Source organism: Volvox carteri, assembly GCF_000143455.1.
Source record: "Volvox carteri f. nagariensis unplaced genomic scaffold VOLCAscaffold_128, whole genome shotgun sequence".
In the NCBI taxonomy this organism is placed as follows: domain Eukaryota; kingdom Viridiplantae; phylum Chlorophyta; class Chlorophyceae; order Chlamydomonadales; family Volvocaceae; genus Volvox; species Volvox carteri.
The window spans coordinates 117286-135540 of NW_003307671.1; the positions used below are offsets into that span (position 1 = coordinate 117286).

The following is an 18255-nucleotide window of genomic DNA, read 5'->3' on the forward strand; positions in this document are numbered from 1 at the left end:
GTGTCACTCCTTCGTCCGTATCACGATGGTGGTCGCGTTCAGTTACCTCCGCCACCTCAGATTGTTGAGGGTGAATTGGAGTTCGAAGTTGAGTCCATTTTGCTTCACAAAGAAGTGAAAGAAGGACGTCGACAAAAGCGTTTCTACCTAATGCGTTGGAAAGGTCAGGGCCCGGAATTTGATTCGTGGGAACCCGAAGCAAACCTAACTAACTGCGGCGATTTGTTGCGCGACTACTGGGCTCGTCAATCTGACTCAGTTCCAACCTCGAAGTCCCAAGGTCAGGCGACACTTTCGGGTGACGCTGACGCTTCTGGCTCGAAGCCGCATCGAGCTCCTCAGACTACTCGTCACGGCCGTGTGATCAAAAAGCCTTCGCGCTTTAATGCTTTTCTCAACCACTTGTCTGTCACCAGCGGGGTTCCGGAATCCCTGCTTTTTCCTCTCGTGTGGCGGTGAAGCCAAGGTTGGCTGGCTGTCGGGACGACCAGCCATTTAGGGGGGGGAATGATGTAACGTGCAAGAGCAGTTACATAACTCTCAATGCTTCTCTTCAACGGGGTTCACTCAGCTATTCTCAAGATCTTCCTTTTGCGACGTCGTACATTAGTGCGGGTCGTACACTGGATGGCTACACCTTCTCTGGTGTAATCGCATCCGGTGTCTTTCGACACCACCATGACTGGTTGTGATAAGCCTTAACGTAACACACACTCTCACAAAACACTACTACGCTCTCGAGAGGAGTCCTCCCCGTTCACTGCACTGCTATTCCCTCGACATGGCAATTGCAACATTGGTTGTTGCAACAACCAAGCAGCAAGGACAGCTACCTAAAGTTCACCACAATTAATGCTCTGCTGACCATTAGCTTTACTTTTTAAATTCTGGTTTTGGATGCGAACCCGCGTATCACACATTGTCTCGAGTCCTTTTTATTTCAGATGCAGTGGCGTGTGTGACACATGCAGCGCTTGCTGGGAAAGCCGGTTTTCATCCAACGCACGGTGCCATGAATATGTACATGTACAAATGCTAGTGCAGTAGCATCAGGGAAGCGAGTCGAGGGAAAGTCTCCAAGCAAGCGCTCCAAGAGTTACTTATTACGGTCACGGAGAAAAAGAGGATGAAGGTACGTAATTATTTGCCCAAGTAGAACTCCGGATGGAGTTAACTGAGATGCTCCCGCCCACGTCTTTTTTCCCTGTGGACTGAGGATTGATCAAGTGTGTGATGGATCACCAAGGGAGAGATTCGCATCACGGGAGAGATTCGCACTCCCGAAATTCCATCAATCCCCAGCAGCAGAGCTTGTGATATAATGTTCCGGACAGAGCACCTGCAAATACCCGACTGCTGCTCACCAAGTCCAAAGGTGTCACAGGACCCCCCCCCGTCCCCCACAGAAATGGGAGCAACCGAAGTTCCGTAACCCACATGCGTTAGTTAGTTGACAGTTGGTTAAGGAGCACCATATCATCAGCACGGCTGTTTCGCAAAAGAGGGAAGGCGCTTTCCAAGACTTCTCAACTTTTCTTCTCAAAGACGTTTAATTTCCCAACATCAAGCATCAGTTCACCATTTGTATTGCCAGTGTCAGCTCTGTGCTGCAGAGCCCATGAATTGCACGGCATTCATTTACGACATACGATGAAATGTACGGCGGAATGTACAGACCAACGAACCTGGCGGTCGAATTCGGAGTGCATTCAGTGTTCTTGAAATCAATGACCGAAACGCGGTCCTTGCAGTGCGTGCGCTCATAACCGCTTGATGCAGTTACCCCGGCAAGCAAAGCCAACAACGGCTGCCCAGGCCACCCAACCTGGACCCGCTGGCCACCTTACCCTCCCCGGTACTGCCACAACCGGGACGCCCAGGAATTTTTCATGGCACTTGCCGCCGCCCAGCTGTTTCAATATCCGACGGCCGCCCCTCCGCTCCTTTGGCTGAGGCCCGCCTCTCCGCTTCTTTGGCCGACGGCCGCCTCTCCGCTTCTTTGGCCGATGGCCGCCTCTCCGCTTCTTTCGCTGAGGCCCGCCGCGGCCCAATGTGGACACCAAAAAAGGACATCTTATGCACCGGCAGCCGCATGGACAACTGCAAGCTTCCCTTTTTCCTCGACTGCAGCGGCGTTACTCCATCACGCTGCTCCTCCTCCTCCTCCTCCTCTTCCTGCCGGTAGCGGTGTTGCGGCAGTTGCTGGTGCAGGGCCTCGTGCACTGTGCTCCTCCGACCCATCAGTGGTCCCAGCCTGTGGCGAGCCAGGAAGCCCTGCACAGCGGCCCTTACGTGCAGAGCGGCGTGGAAGTGTGCGGCGGTGTATTTGGGGAAGTGGGCGTGACCGCTGCCCGGAAGGCGCTTCATGTATTGGTTGATAAGCCATTCCTCTTCAATCTCGGGCAGCTCGCATCCAGCCAGCCGCCCAGCCAGCGCGTGCAGGGTTTCCAAGAATGTCACCTTGGGGTGCGCATGGGGATTTTGATGGTTAGGGTGATCGGGATGATTGGTTGCGGTCTGATCTGGTGACACTAACGCAATTAGCAGCAGCAGATGAAGGTCCTGAATTCGATTCCTGGGCAGATCCCGATATTGATCGGGAGAATTAGGTTTACAGTTTGCTACTGAGATGTGGAGATGAGGTCTAGTGGATGGACTAAGTTTCGCATTCTGAATTGGTGGCGATAAATGACCTGTATCTACGGATGTCAGGTGACCGGATGAGGAGGGGTCTAGGTGGCAGGACCCAAAACCCGCCAACGGTCGTACGGTCGTGCATTCTAAATATATATAGTCCATGGCCCCCATTGACGAAAACCCCCGCATTCGCACGGAACTTGTAAACTTGTAACTTGGTTGCGGTGTGTTTCTGTGTGTTTTGTTAGCGTGTGATGGTAGACGACCGGGGTCTAGAGGCGGGCCGCGGTTTTGAGGCCCTGAAACATTGTCCCACAAGTAAAAATGGGACGCACCTTCCCTTCCTCCCTTGCTTTTCTTCCCTGTTAGGCCCTTCTCATCCCTCCTCAAGCCCCTGAACACTTATATACATCCACACCTGATTGTTCTGGTGCACGGGAATATCCACAGCCATGATAATCGCCTGAATGGCCGTCCGGGAGGGCAGCCCCTTGGTGCCCAGGGGCGGTTCAAGCTCCCCAATTACTAGAGGCAGCTTGGCCGCGTGGATCGACCCAGTCGCGTTAGGATCCGCCAAGCCCCAGGCGTCAACAAAACGGCCAAGCATGGTCCGGGAGACGGGTAGCGCCTCGTCCGCCTCCTGCGCCAACATGTTTTCTAGGATGATCGCGATGATTAGGTTGAGCAAGATGGAGCCGCAGAGGACCACAAAGGTGGGAAAGTAGAGGACTGCAACTGCCGGGCTGAGGGCACACTGATTGTGAACGTGGTCGGAGGGCAGGGCGGCCAGTAGCGGATCGGAGGGATCCAGGTACGTGCCGGCCGTGACCAAGATGGTGGTGGTAGAGGCAGCAGTGGTGGAGTTGGCAGGGGAGGGAGTGTTACCGCCAACACCGCCGGTTGTATTGTTGGCCGTGGCGTTGAGGGTCGTGGTGACGGTGACACGGACACACTCGCGCGAAACCATGCAGTCTAGCATGATGCCGTCCCAGCTCTCACCGGTTATGAGCCTAGATTGGGTCGAAGGCGGGGAGCGGGTAGTGGCGGGAAGGAGAGGGAAGATGGGAGGGAGGCAAGGGTGTTGGAATTTCCTGGATTATCTATTTGATAATTTAACCCTAAAAACATGCATGTTTACTCAAGCGAAACATCCCGCAACCTGCCGTACTCCCTCCTCTCCCTCCCCTCCCTCCTCTCCCTCCTCTCCCTCCTCTCCCTCCTCTCCCTCCTCTCCCTCCTCTCCCTCCTCTCCCTCCTCTCCCTCCTCTCCCTCCTCTCCCTCCTCTCCCTCCTCTCCCTCCTCTCCCTCCTCTCCCTCCTCTCCCTCCTCTCCCTCCTCTCCCTCCTCTCCCTCCTCTCCCTCCTCTCCCTCCTCTCCCTCCTCTCCCTCCTCTCCCTCCTCTCCCTCCTCTCCCTCCTCTCCCTCCTCTCCCTCCTCTCCCTCCGCGCGCACCTCATCAACACCAACATGGCATGGGGGAAGTTACTAAAGTTGGCATGACGGTTGAGGAAGTCGCCGTACATGATATCGCCAAAAAGGTTCATGCCGATAATGGCGTAAACGCTGAAAAACAGCAACATGATGCCACCAACATTTGCCAGAGCAGGCAGCGAGTACACCAAGGTCATGAGCAACCGCTGGACGCCAGTTGCCTGGGTGCCAGGAGGTGCCGGGGGGCGATGGGTGGGTCTTAGGAAAAAACAGCTGGTGGTTAGAGAGGACGGATGGGAGGTTTGTGTGTGTGTGTGTGTTACAAGGTTGGGGGTGCGTGACCCCATACCTGTAAAACTACCCATACGAGCCGAAGGCCCAAGGCCAAGGGAGATTTAAATTACAGATAACGCGCAAGCGCGGGGCCATCCATAGAAGCCGGAGTTCCCATCCATGGACGGAATAAAGGCGGCGATGGCTACACTTGCTGGAATGTACAGACCGGAATGTAAGGATAGTGCTGACAACTTGCAAGGATGGAGCAGCTTAAGTGGATTGGAAAGAGGCAGGCGGGCGGGGTGGCCACCAAGTCGACAAGACAGACCTCCTACAGACGCAACGACATGGGCGAGGCCAAGAAGGTATGCGTGTTGGCCTCTTGCAGACCTACGACGCTGCCTAACAGCCGTATCAATCTGAAGCATTAAAGGCTGGAGGACTGAGGGATCTTGCCATAAGAAGCCTTTGGTGGACGGCTGCTATCCTTTTGGCAGCAAGCGCCTTTCGCTTGCCCTGCAACTCGCCATGGAGACTGACTCACCTCCGATACCACCATGCCAATAATTGAACACGTAAGCTATATGTGCTCTCCCTTAATTTGACAAGAAGAACTCATTTGTCTCCTTATCCAGAGAGGCTTATTCAGGAACACCATACGACCCACCATCGCTATATGATCACCTACCCTCCGGATGAGTCGGACGACCCTGACCACTCTCAGCACCCGCATCACTGGCATGAAGCTCAGGTCACGTGTCCCGCTGAAGTCCAGCGCCACGGACACTGCCGACACCGCCGCCACGAAGCAGTCGAAGCAGTTCCAGCCGTCGCGGAAGTACGGCCGGGGGCCGAACGCCGCCACCTTGAGAACCGCCTCCACCACAAAAATGCACGTGAACACGAGGTTGCTGTACGACATAACGGCCTGTACGATGATGGACAGTAGGTCCAAGGTGAAAGATGCACGGCGGTCGCGTCTTGACTGTTTTGTGGTTTCGAATTGCCGTTGTTGGCACCGGATTGCTCGGCGTGGTGTAGTGCAAATCAAGTGGGCATGAAGTCATTTGTTGCACATGTGAAATTTAAATGCAAGTTATACCCCACCTACCTGATTACCGAGATTGATAACCACAGGATGCGACACGACCCACGTTGCGGATAAGGCAGGAAGGCTGGACTAAATGGGCCTCTTGCCTGCATTACGTTTCTTATCTGTTCCCCCACGACCAGCCCCCCGGCCCTTTCCCACACACACGCGTGCGCCATACTCCCAACAGTCTCACCCCGCTCGCGTCCCCTCCCTACCTCACACCTACCAATACCCAACCACCGACCGCCCCACCCATACCCACATGCCAGCCATCCGACATGTCTGCATGCACCATCGCCATGAAAATTACATTGGCCAAAATGGTGATCAGGATTGCATTGCCAAAGGTGGAGCTGCTGACAGCATCGAACAGCGCCCGCCGCCAAGGAGGCTCTTCGGGCCGTGGGGGCCGAGGCTGTATGGCAGTGCGCAGCAGCAGCTTCTGCACGTCCACCCATGCCTGCTGCTGCGGCGTCATGAAGACGCTGGGGGCAGTCTGCTCGCGCTGCAGCTCGGCCACCTGAGGGACCGTAACCACGCAGCAGCAGCAGCAGCAGCAGGAGCAGCAGCAGCAGGCGGGTATGTCGGTGTTGATAAGCGGGAACGGCACCCACGCTAGGTGCCATATTGCGCACATGTATGTATGCCGCTAACGATAAATTCTCTGCATATTCTGCAAGCGTGTGAATAATCTGTAAGTCTTTGTTAAAGGGATAATTAATAGATGCTCCCGGTGTGCTTGTATGTACGTGCACGCATGCCAGCTATATACAAAGGAATGTGAAACAGAGTAGGCATCTGCACGTGCGAACATGTCTAACACGCATATTCTGAGAGAGGCCATCCTCCCATCGCGACATCGGCGGGTATGAAGGTAAGCAGTAGGTGCGAGCGGTAACACAAGCTAGCTTAGACGCGCCTGCAGAAACACTTAAGAGCGGCCCTCGCCTGTTGCAGACGCAGCCAAGGATTGGATACTTTGGAATGCGGCACGCCGCAAGTCAGGCACGATAAAAGGGCGACCCGCAATAACAGGGAGTTGCACAACGGCATGTATTGTAGGTCTACGTCCCCCGGGTCAGCCGACCGACAGGTAAGGACGAAGAAGTCGCCCCGGCCCCACATCCGCTGCTGTCCGTCCCCCTCTTCACCTTTTCGAGCGTCACACCAACGAAGAGGTTCAAAATGAAGAAGGAGCAGACGGAGATGAAGACTACGAAGAACAGCAGCACCAAGGGGGAGTGGTTCCGAAGAGGCTGCCGACCCAAGCCGACGGCATCAACCGCATTGAAGGCAATGTCCACCCACAACTCCAAAGTTGACACTTGGAACAACGTCAACATGGCCACGCCCACATTGTCGAAGTTGGCCTTGGGGTTGACCCACCTGCGTTGTTGCATGCCCGGGGTGAAGATGTTGAGGAGGTGCACAATAAGCACAAAAAAAGGAGCACATGCTTCATCGCACGCAAAACCCGGCGAATCCCGCATTCCTATTGCTTGCCCATGGCTGTTTGCTTCGGGCTTTCCATGCGGTGGTACAAGGCGGGATTTTATACGTCTTCTCGCCTCTGCTGGCAGTGTTTGGGAGCGGAAAGCACGACTACTGCCTGTTCGAATCTGTTCGAACCCATTGGAGTCATATCCGTTCAGTTTGGTGATATGTAACGTAAGCATCCACACATATACCCCAACGGCTTTACTCCACTCAATATGAAGGGGGAAACATAAACCCCAACGGTTTTACTCCACTCACAGAGTGCTGATGTTGTATGCGGGCATCGATACGTTGAGTGCGCTGTAATAGGCCGATTGGGAGATGGTCTGGTTGCCAGCTTCACACCACGCGCGCGTCAGCTGCTGACCGTACGGCAGTACGTAGTACGGATCAATCCGCTCTCCACTGGCCGCATCCACGCAGTTGTACAGCTTGCCCTTGAACAGGTTGACCGCCAGGATGGCGAAGATGAGGTAGAAAAACACGCACACCAGCGCCACGTTGGCCATCGCGGGCAGTACGGCGAAGAGGGCATTGACCACAATGCGCAGCCCAGGAAAGCGGCTAGCGGCCCGCAGCGGCCGCAGAGCACGCAGTGTGCGCAGCACGCGCAGCATCTGCAGGTTGCCGTCGTCCATCCCCAGCGCCTCCACCACAATCAACGCCCAGCCCACCAACACAATCACCAAATCCAACACATTCCAGCCGTTGCGGATATAGGCGTGCCTGCCGGTGAACGCAAAGCCAAACGTCACAATCTTGAGCACGGCTTCCAGTGTGAATGTGCCAGTGAAGATGTAATCCAGGACGCGCAGCGTGAGCGCCAGTTGGGTTTCCGGTTTCAAGGAGGGGGTATCTAATGCCAGAGCAACAGAAGACGCCACGATGAATGCCAGGATGGTTGCCTCAAAATGGCTGTTGTGCACGAGCCATGCTGCGCGCCACCGCAGCCAGTGGTCGGGTCCGAACAGTCCTAGAGCACGGCCCCTAATCAACGTGGATAAGTGCATGTGGCGCCGCACTTCCCGAACCGCTGCCAGAGACGACAGAATCCAACGAAAGGACTTCCGAAGCGTGTCAACAAAACCACGATCATTGGCTGCGGCCCTAGCAGAACCCCTCCCGCCACCAATGCTGCTACTGCTGCTGCTGCTGTCGTTGTCGCTGATAGCATCATCGGTGGTACTGCTACTGCTGCTTCTATTACTATTGCTGCTGCTGCTACGGTGGCTGCCGTTGCCAGCGGTACGATCACTGTTGCGTGCGAAGATGGCGGAAGCGCTGGCAAGAAGTCCTATGGCGGGGAATGCGGAGGGTTGTTCCTCGTCGCGCCCAGCCCAGAGCATCCTGGAGGACCACGCTCGTAGCCGGGCGCCTATCTTCGCTGAGGGTGCTGAGCCTTCAATATGGTTGTTGTTGGTAGTGGTGGCTGCGGCACCAGTATCGTTCATGAAACGAACGCCAAGGGTTGAGGCGCCAGCTGCATCGCACGGGTCCCGCGCCGTGACAGAAGCAGCTACGGCGCGAGGACTTGCGACGGTGGCAGTTGTAGCGGTGACGGCATAAACCGTCGCCTGGCCGTCAGCCGCCGGAGCACCGGCTCGAAGCAGCGCGGACAGTGGCACAGCAGCCGCAGCCGTCGAGTTGGCAGGATCGAGGAACGACGGGCTCTGAGACGCCACCTGGAGGCTACCTAAACCATGAAAAGAAGCGGAGCCAGCGATTGCACCCGGCAGTAACAGTGGCTGCTGCTGCTGCTGCTGCTGAGACGGCGACTGCCCCGCGGAAGGAGGGAATGGTTGCGGCGTCTGCGCTTGTGCCGGCAATTGTGCTCCTGCCGACTGATATGCCGACTGAACAGGTGGCAATGGGTTATGAGCCCAGAAGCTTGCCCGCTCCGAACCAAGTCGACTTTCTGGACCCAGCGGCATGACCCGCCGCCGGCTCACACCGCCAATGCTCCATCTATTCGGTGACTGCAGAGAGTACTGAGCGATGTCCATCATTTCGCCTGAAGCCACGCCTGGCAAATGGCCTAGTGCGGAGCTCCCGATTGTCGACACCACCGAACCCCTCCACGAGTGAACCTCCTCATGTTCCACACCCGATGGCGGGGAGCTAATGGCGGCCGCCGCTGCTGCGGCTGCTGCCGCCGCCGCCATACTGCCCCTAGCCCCGGCGCTGCTCAAGCTGATCCTCAGCGGCGGCAGTAGAGGCGGCGGCTGTGGCTGCGGCGGCGGCTGCTGATCGCACGCAGGGCCTGATGGATCTGGTATGCGAGTAGCCGCGGCACTGCCGCCACACCCGCCTAGGCCAGTGGCAAGATTCCCATCCGCCGTTGGGCCTCCGCCCCCTGTCGCCGCCTGAAGCACTTCTGCCGCTGCCCAGCCGCTGGGCTCTGCGCCGTTTAGGTCAGAATCCGAATCAAGGTCCAAGTCCTGCTGCTGTCCCTGTAGCTGCTTTCCTGTCCAAGGGCCGAGGTCATTTAGTTCACGGGTGCCATCTCCTCCAGGACCACCAGCAGCGGATGCGGCCAGGGCGGTACGGGTGCTGTTGTCCCGGCTCAAATTGGCATTGCTGCTATTCGAAGCACCGTCGGTTTCGAGGACGCCTGGTTGGTGGGGTCCGGGGTGATGAGGGGATGGTGATGCGGGGCTGCTATGGCGCTGTGAGAGGCAGTACGTGGGGTTGTGTCGCCAGTCCTCTCGCCCAGTGTCGCTTGCGCAGAGTTGGACTGTTTTCCCATCACTGCGTCGCAGTGCCATGTCTAGAGCACGTCTTGCTTCCCTGTACCCCTTGCCGCCCGCTGTTCAATTGCATGCGTTGCTCTAGCTTAGGAAATACCCCCATCATACAAGGTCAGGCTCTACTAGTAACGCACACACCAATGCCCCTGGAGGTTCCAGGATCGAGACCTGTCAGGGTCGGTAATTCCTTTCGAAGGTGGTAAGAGGTGTAAGAGTGTCCTTAATCGATGGACGGTGGTGACCAGGAATATTGTAGACCTGTGAGTGGACTAGGAATGGAGCTGAGCCGCTATTGATCCGGCAATATTAGCTATTAGTGTCGGTGGTGGGTGCGCAATCCTCTGAGATGTTGGCTAGGGTAATTGGATGAGGGTACCCCGAAATACCGGGGAAAGCAGGGTTTCGCCGGGTAGAGGCCACGGGTGAAGATGTTTGCACCCCTGTCCCACACGTCATATCATCATCATCCAACCCTAAGAACTCACCTGTGAAGTTGTCCAGCAGGATGGCGATGAAGAGGTTAAACACCAAGTATGTGCCAACCAATATGACAACAACGTAGTACACCGCCGCCCAAGGCGATGTCGTGCGCATGCTGTCGTACATGATATTGTTCCAGTTCTCTCCCGTCAGCAATTGAAACACCGTGTACATGGCCCAAAACACGTTGTCAAAGTTGGCCCTGGGCACCTGCGACTTGCCCACCATGGCCAGGTACTCGCACCCGCCCAAGACCGCCCCACCAGGCACCGGGCTTCCGGACGTGGTGTTGCTGCCGTTATTGCCGTTGCTGCCGTTATTGCCGTTGCTGCCGTTATTGCCGTTGCTGGCATCAGCTGCCTCTGCCGCCGCGGCCTCCGCGGTATCGCAGAAGCGCTCGCAGTAGGCCAGGCCGTTGTAGAACGACCCCGGCGCCTCCACCCAGGCTCCCAGCTGGTCTTCCGCACAGGGCAGGTAGCAGTGGAAGTGGTTGGGGCACTGGCCCCACACTCGCTGACCCGGCGGACACACGGGGCGGGAGCCGGACACGTAGTCACAAAACATGAACCTGCGAGGGGGAGGAAGAATTGGGGAAGAGAACGGGGGCGCAGGCCAGAAGCAAGGCGAGATAAATGTGACAGAAGTCCAGAATAACAACGATCAAACATTTGCCCTTCATTTGCCCTTCAACGGTGTGTTGGACACTTCAGCACTTAAGCCGTTACCTCTAGGGTTATAGGGTAAGCGTAGCATGAACAGAAACTCTCCAGTCGTCTTTCCGCTCATTCCATCCTTACTACTACTCGTCGTTGGGAATACAAAAGCGCGCCACCTTGAAGTGCATGAATGTAGTGAACGGAGTGCCGATGCCGCAATCACACACAGCAGTGTGTGAGTCCATACGGCCCCTCCCCCCCGGCGTTTACGAACGTCTACCGCACTGAGTGCGCGGAACTTGTTTAGCTTAGGACACAGCACACCACAGCACAGCACAGCAGAGCACAGCACCGCACCGCACAGCACAGTAGAGCACTTCACAGCACAACACAGCACAGCACAGGCCCCGAAGAGATTCGAAGAAGGCATGCAAGATTCCCGGGGCCATAAGGCCCCGTCACCCGGGGAGCCCCAGCAGGCCAAAAGAGATGAGGTTGGATTAGCCAATGTTAGGCAGTCCTGAACGCCACCTGCAACCATGACATCCCAAAATGATCTCGGGGAGTGTCACAAGTCGTCAGCCGCTTGTCACCCGTTAAGTGTCCTAACCTTCTTAAACTGCACAATCCGAGTCTTACCTGTATCCAAAGAGCTGCATGCCCATAAGGGCAAAAATAAACATGAATAGCAGCATCAGCATCATCAGGTAGAAGGTAGACATGATGCTGCGCATGATGGCATGGAGAATAACGTACAGCTCGCGCCAAGCCCGCATCAATCGGAAAATGCGCAACAGGCGCAGCATGCGAAGCACAGACAGCGGCCCCACGCCCCCCACGCCGGGCGCCAAATCCAGGACCAGCTCCGTCACGGATACGACCATCACTACGAAGTCAAACACGTTCATGCCGTCTTTAAAATACCTGGGGTTGGTGTACGACAAAACACATACACGCGGACACACGTGGGGGTGTGTACCCGTAAAGACACGTGCAAGTGATGGGTGGTCGCGGCATCTAAAGTTAATAAAAAGTGCAAGTGAAGAGGAGACGACCGATTATGTAGTAGCTGGTACTTAGTACGGTACACATATCGTCTAAAAACATGCGCTAAGCGCTCCACCAGCATCTCGAGAGGCCTTTTCAGCGGCCAGCTACCACAGACTCGGATCTGTCAGACATCGCATTGGTTTTGATGTGTTAATGGATAGAGTAGGGACAGGCGACATTACAAGATTGATTCAACGACGTTATTATGTTCAGAAGTGACGATGACGATAACGAGCCGTTTAGCTGCGTGCAACTCAAAACACGGGCAGGAAAGGGGGTCCTTGGGGCAGGGGGGGAGGGGGGAAAAGAGGGCGAAAACTGGAGTTGGCGGGAATAGGGGAGAAGAGAGAGGAAAGAGAGGAAAGAGAGGGGGAGAGAGAGAAGGCTGAAGACAGGGGCGCTGTGAGGAGCGACGAAGGGATACAAGGCACATATGCCCATTGTAGAAAAAGGTGAGAAGGCAGAGAGAAAGAAAAAATTACATGATTGGTTAGTAAGTCACCTTTTGAAGCCAAAGCCCATCAGCCTAACCACCAACTCCACCGCAAAGTAGCATGTAAAGCAGTAATTGACGTAATTGGTGGCCTGCTCCACCTTGTACGGCATGCCGTACCAGTTGATACACATGACAGCGGTGTTCATCAAGATGAGGACGATGGTGGTAACTGCGAGTGTACGGCTGGTCGCCACATGGTATGATATCCGCCGTACGGCACCCAAAGCCTCCACTTCAACATCCAACAACAAACTATCGGAGCTCGTCTGTGCAGGGAGAAAGCGGAATGGTGACCATGTTGCACAATTCAATTTCAATTTCACCTAGCAGCCTGCATTGACACAGAGTGATTGGTTGGGTCCAAAAATGCCAGCAGCCCGTTCATCCGCCCACCGTGCGATTTCGGTTACTGTTATTCCACCTGCTTTTATCTTAGCTGCTGTCTCCAAGTCCCTAGAGACTGCCAGGATGAATGCACCTGAGCCCCAGGACAATACCTATACAGCCGTACATGGCCCCAGGAGTGCGCACTGTTACGACTTTGCGCCGGCCACACAGGTGATCCCCGTGAATTTTGTTTTCCAGCTACCCCACCCCACCCCACGAGGTCCACCCAGCCACCAACCTCACCATTCGGAGTTCTGTCTTCTCCTCTTCCTGCACCTGGCCCTGTTCCTTCTGCTGCTGCTGCTGTTCCACACCATCCGCCGCCCCCAGCCCCGTTAGACCCCACATGGACGTTCCGTCAGAGCCACAACTGTTCGCTGTGCGCATGCTAAAGCTCTGATCCGGCCAGGTGCCAGCTCCAACGCTACTATCACCATCACCCTCCTTCTCCTTTGCCTCGTCCCCGCCTTCGCTGCTGCCGCCACCGCCGCTGCCGCGGTTCGTCCGCCGCGGCTCCGCCATCCGCTGCTGCTGCTGCTGCTGCAGTCGCTGATTCCGGGCCCCCTCCCGCTGCTGCCGCCGCCGCTGCTCCCGCTCAATCTCCATCTGCACCCGCCGCTGCTCCTGTTGGTCGTGTGTTTCGTGGTTATCCGTGGCGAACTGCAGGAAGATGACCGCCAACGCCAGACTAACCAAATAGAAAGCCCCAAACACGATCAGCGCCACGAAGAGCGGCCATACCCACCACGATACCGCATCAGATGCGTAGTACATGACATCCGTCCAAGACTCCAAGGTGATGCACTGGAATATGGTAAGCCAGGCCCACAGGATGTTGTCAAAGCTCGTCATACCGTAGTTTGGATTGTCGTACGCTGTGCAGTACATGCCCTCAGGGCAGGCAAAGCCGCCACCCCGTGGGCCGGTCTGGGCAGTTACGTCGCCGCTGGGAAGCTTGTACCAGAAGGTATCTTTGAGCCGGTTGATAAGGGGAAAAAGGGGAAATTGGAGTAGAGGGTTGGATGAGAGCTGGGTGGGGTTGTGGAGGCATGGAGTTTAATCCTCGGTTACTATCCTAAAATCCCTAAAACCGCTCTAGACGCATAAATTTTATTTTCCATTCATGCATGCTTTTGCTTGTAATGCTGGAAAATTAATAAATTTGTGTGCGAGAGCGCCTGCAAGCACTGTCACAACGGACCTTAACCCAACGTCGTGATTATCATGCACGCACGAAGGTGCAAAACGTTTTTGCATGTGTAATGTTACAGAGTGGGAGGCTTCTGGGCCGCTTTATCACATTGTCAGTTCTACGATTTATCATCTTATAGCACCGTCCACCACTACCACACTATACTTCGCCATACGAACTGTAAGTCCAAGGCGGCGGGTCCAGCCGTCTAGGACCCCTCCTCATCCATTCACCCGAACAACCGAAGAGACGGAGGGTTCGGCAATCGCCACCAATCTAGCGTGCGAATCTGGTCCATCAACTGCGACCTCAACTCCACATCTCAGCAGCTAGCCATAATCTCGCGCTCCCGACTAATTCGGGGGGCTCCCCAGGAATCGAACCCAGGACCTTAAACCGCGACCCGTTTTTGCATGTAAACGCACGTATGTGCATAATACCCAGCCACAGGCACGCGGCCACGTTGTGCCAGGCTAGTACACGTGTCCACAGGCCACCCTGCCCGCTAGGCCGTCGCAGCCACCAACCTGAAGCGAGTGGCCCGCTGCATACATCGCCTGTGTTGTCGTCCGACACAACGTACGACACATTATCAACGGCGAGCTGGCCGGCCTTCAGCGCAACCGGGGTGGTGTATGAGTAGCTGAAGTCCGGCTCGCCGCATCTGAAACGACATACACAACGGAGCTTTCATTTGGCAATGTATGTATGTATGTATGTATGTTGTTACAGGGTGGTATAGCTTCACCAGCGGCCCCCTTTCCCTTGGAGGCAGTTCCCTGTATGTATTACGTGCTAGCAAGAAACGTTTCCGCTGTCATGGTTTGGTGGCGGGGGCCCGCATTACTGCCTGCTGTTTCAACAACCCGACCGCCGCATGCCCGTACGCCCCCTAGGATGCACGATGCACCCATGCATCCATCCACAGCCAGAAGACTAATAGCTAGTCCAGTAAAACGCGGTATGGCGGGAGCTTGGAGGTAGGCAGGAGGGAGAAGGTGAGGCGGACCTACCCTTCCCTGGAGCAGGACAGGGAGGGAGAATCCCGGCCCTCGCCATGTATCCGGTTTCCCTAGCAATGCGGGCGGCTAGGGGGTCCCACCTGTTCTCGAGGGTACCCGCAAAGAGCTGCACCGCCACTATGCCCCACATGAAGAACGTGATGGCGCACAAGAGCACCACGTCAATAAGCATCGGCATGGACTCAATCATAGTGGTCACAAGCACCTGCGCAATGCATGCAACCCGAGGGGGATCATGGAAATGGATGGGAAAAATGGCTATGCTGCGAAATGGGGCCGGGTGAAGCTTTAAGGCATGTTGGGAGAGGGTTCGTTGGGTCGCGATGGGGGTAGAGTCTATCTATGTGCGCGCGCGCGTGTGTGTGTATGTGTGTGTATGTGTGTGTGTGTGTGCGCGCGCGCGTGTGTGTGTGTGTGTGTGTGTGTGTGTGTGTGTGTTTGACACCACCATCTGGAGTTACCGCGTGACCCTCCTAAAGTCGTAACCCCGGGGGAGGCCTACCTACCTACCTGGAGCCCTGTCATGGGGGCCCGAGGGCCAGGGGGCCGTAAGGCTGTAGGTCCAAAATGAATAAAAAGCACACAAGACAACTATTCTCCTATCACTCAACACGAGAAAGAAAAGAAAGATCTGATGATCGAACTGATATATTTATGTGACCGTCAGCACCACGTTCAGATGGTCCCCGCACCGGAGGTTTTAATATTTGGACGAAAGGACGGGACGGAATCCAGATACGATTGCTCCAGAGGGAGGGAAACTTAGGGATGAGGGGTTGTTAGCCGTACCTTCATGCCCCGGACTCGGGTGATGGCGCGTAGCGGTCGAAGGACCCGCACAGTGCGAACTGCCGTCATGTTGCCAGACCTAGGGGTAACGACGGGAGCAGAAGCAAAGAGTGGTGCTGCGTTAAATAGCAGGGGATTTTGGGGTGGGATTTGATTTGCACTGGCGCCATTCGGGTTCTTGTGCATTAGCGATATTGAGTATTGGGGATGCTGGGGTATTGTATTGGGATTGGGCGCGAGGTAGTGGGGTAGATGGCGAGGTAGCGGGGTAGAAAGGTGGATGGTCGGCCCGCACGCATGCTGCAGCAGCAGCTTGGAAAGAGGACCTTCGCAACGCATGAGTGTATCCGTCATGCAATGGGATGGGGGATCGGGGGTTCGATTCCTGGGCAGATCCCCGACATTGATCGGCAGATTGGTTGAATGATTGCGAGGCGTTCCGTCCTCGGCGCTGAGGAGGAAGAGGAGGATGACGAGAGAAAAAAATGAGATAATTCAGACGGAAAAGGCTCGAGCACGCCATGTATGTGGCTTTGCGAGTCTGGGCGGGGAAGAGCCGGTGGAGGAGCGGCAAACGAGCAGAATGGAAGCGCAACTTGGTCTGTTCTTGTTGCGCTCAGCATCACCACCACCCCACGTGACACAACCCGAAAATCGCCACCACAGCAGCGGCACGACTCGGAGTGTCTAGGCATAACGAACTGTGCTGGTCGGCGCCCATGACGGTGCTGCACGGGCGTATTATGTTTAGTACGGCATAGTGCAGTACGGTACGGCACGGCCCCCGTTCCCTGGAAGACCTCAAGAGGTAAGGGAACACATCATCTCGGGCTACCCTGGGTTGCCAACATAGAGTCACTGATCCAGGGAGGAACAGCAAGGCGGGAAAAAGATGCATATCAGCAGAACACAGGCAGCAAACCCCTGATGGGTGGCTTGCTCTCCTCCTCCTCCTTGTCCCCTCCTTTTCCCTTCCCCACATCACCAACTACAGCAGCAGCAGTGGCAGCAGTAGCTGCAGCGGAAGTGGCAGCGCTTGAGGCCCCGCCCTAACCCACACCCACACCCACACCCACAACTACAGCTGATACCCCGATGAAACCATTCGTCTATTCGACCTGGCAGCAGCTTTGTGGAGCGCTGCCAGGTGCTATTGAAGAAACGTGCAGTAAGCAAGGTAATGTCGTCTTGGGTCGTCAATTGGGAGAAATTCATATGGTTTATTTTGCCCTGATGCTAAGTGCAAGGGCGTTTGGATGGCGAAGCCTAAATAAAACATCGGTGAATAAGTGGCTGTTTTCCATTGCTAAAATTATAAGTTGAAGAATTTGGTACTAAAGGTAACACCTCTTTACGATGTGAGAAAGCTACAGCAGGTTGCCAGTCCCCAGTATACTCTGTCCACCACAACTCTGCTGGCTGGTAGCGTGGCATATTTTTCCATCCCTCCATCTGGTAAAAGCCGAAACCGAAGCAAGGCGCTCATGCATCCATTCATTTCTCCATTTTCCATAATGCCACGTTCTACGATGTGTGCCAGCATGATGCTTTGTGCCAGGGTAAGACGCGCTGTGCGTGTTATAAAGTGATGTCGGCAACTCACGTGAAGATGTCAACGTAGCCCAGCGCGACCACGAAGAAATCAATCCAATTCCAACCTGAAGGAGGAATGCGCGGGCATGCTGTCTGATGACATGTGTGGGTCAGGATGTTCCGCAGGGCGGAGGGAAGTATGAGGGCCGCGGGGACCGGAGGAAGCTTGAAAACAAGCCATCGCCACAGCCGCCCTGCACAACTTCTTGCCTTACCGTCTCGCAGATAAGATCCCGGCGCCAAGATGAAGCCCATTGACACGATTTTCAGCAACGCCTCCATAGTGAATATGGCAACCTGCATAGGCAAGACCAGGAAAGTGGAAAGATGGTCAAGGGGGTTCGATAGAGTGAAGTTCCAGCTGTCGGCCAGCCTATCGGCGTCTGCTGTGGCCGCGACATACAGCCGCTCCCCTTCTCGTCTGTCGGAAAGGCTTACCCACATGTACTCGAACTTGGTCAACGTTTGGCCCATTTCCGTTTGATCAAATCCCGTGCGGTGGCTGCTCATCGACAGCGTCACGCAATTGCAAAGAATACAGAAGAGGACAAAGTTTTCGAAAAGCCGAGTATTGGAAACGAGAATACAGAACTGTCGAAAGGAGTTGTGCTTTGATATACAAAATAGTGAAGTCTCTGGATATCCAAGTGCCACAGCCTGTGTGCACGAAACTTTCCGTTACTGTAGTCCAGCCAAAACAGCGTCGAACGGTCCAGAGTCAAGCATCCAAACATACCGCCAAATGTCCCGACGCCAACTTCTTGAGCTTGCGGCTTCCATTTAAAGTATTTGTGGGCCTCTTCTCCTCAGGAGCTGCATCACCTGTCGTTACACCCGAACTGATTGCGGCCGGTCCCTCAAGCTGCCCAGGTCCAAGTCCCATGCGTCCCGTTGTAGAAGCTTTGTAG

At 55.5% G+C, this 18255-nt stretch overlaps 1 protein-coding gene across 1 annotated transcript; it reads right to left on the reverse strand.

Moving 5' to 3' along the window:
• Positions 1 to 1526: 1526 nt before the first annotated feature.
• VOLCADRAFT_100594 (uncharacterized protein) lies at positions 1527 to 17821 on the reverse strand (the record flags this gene model as incomplete). The annotated part of the gene is made up of 23 exons (XM_002959147.1): positions 1527 to 1607; positions 1848 to 2030; positions 2293 to 2460; positions 3056 to 3647; positions 4091 to 4290; positions 4674 to 4676; positions 5034 to 5273; positions 5701 to 5958; positions 6590 to 6824; positions 7194 to 7869; positions 8374 to 8509; positions 8885 to 9546; positions 10168 to 10372; positions 10604 to 10730; positions 11458 to 11742; positions 12371 to 12630; positions 13364 to 13780; positions 14471 to 14555; positions 15046 to 15170; positions 15755 to 15833; positions 17358 to 17412; positions 17563 to 17644; positions 17786 to 17821. The coding sequence occupies 23 exons, from the start codon at positions 17819 to 17821 to the stop codon at positions 1527 to 1529; spliced, it is 5190 nt and encodes a 1729-aa protein (XP_002959193.1).
• Positions 17822 to 18255: the final 434 nt, after the last annotated feature.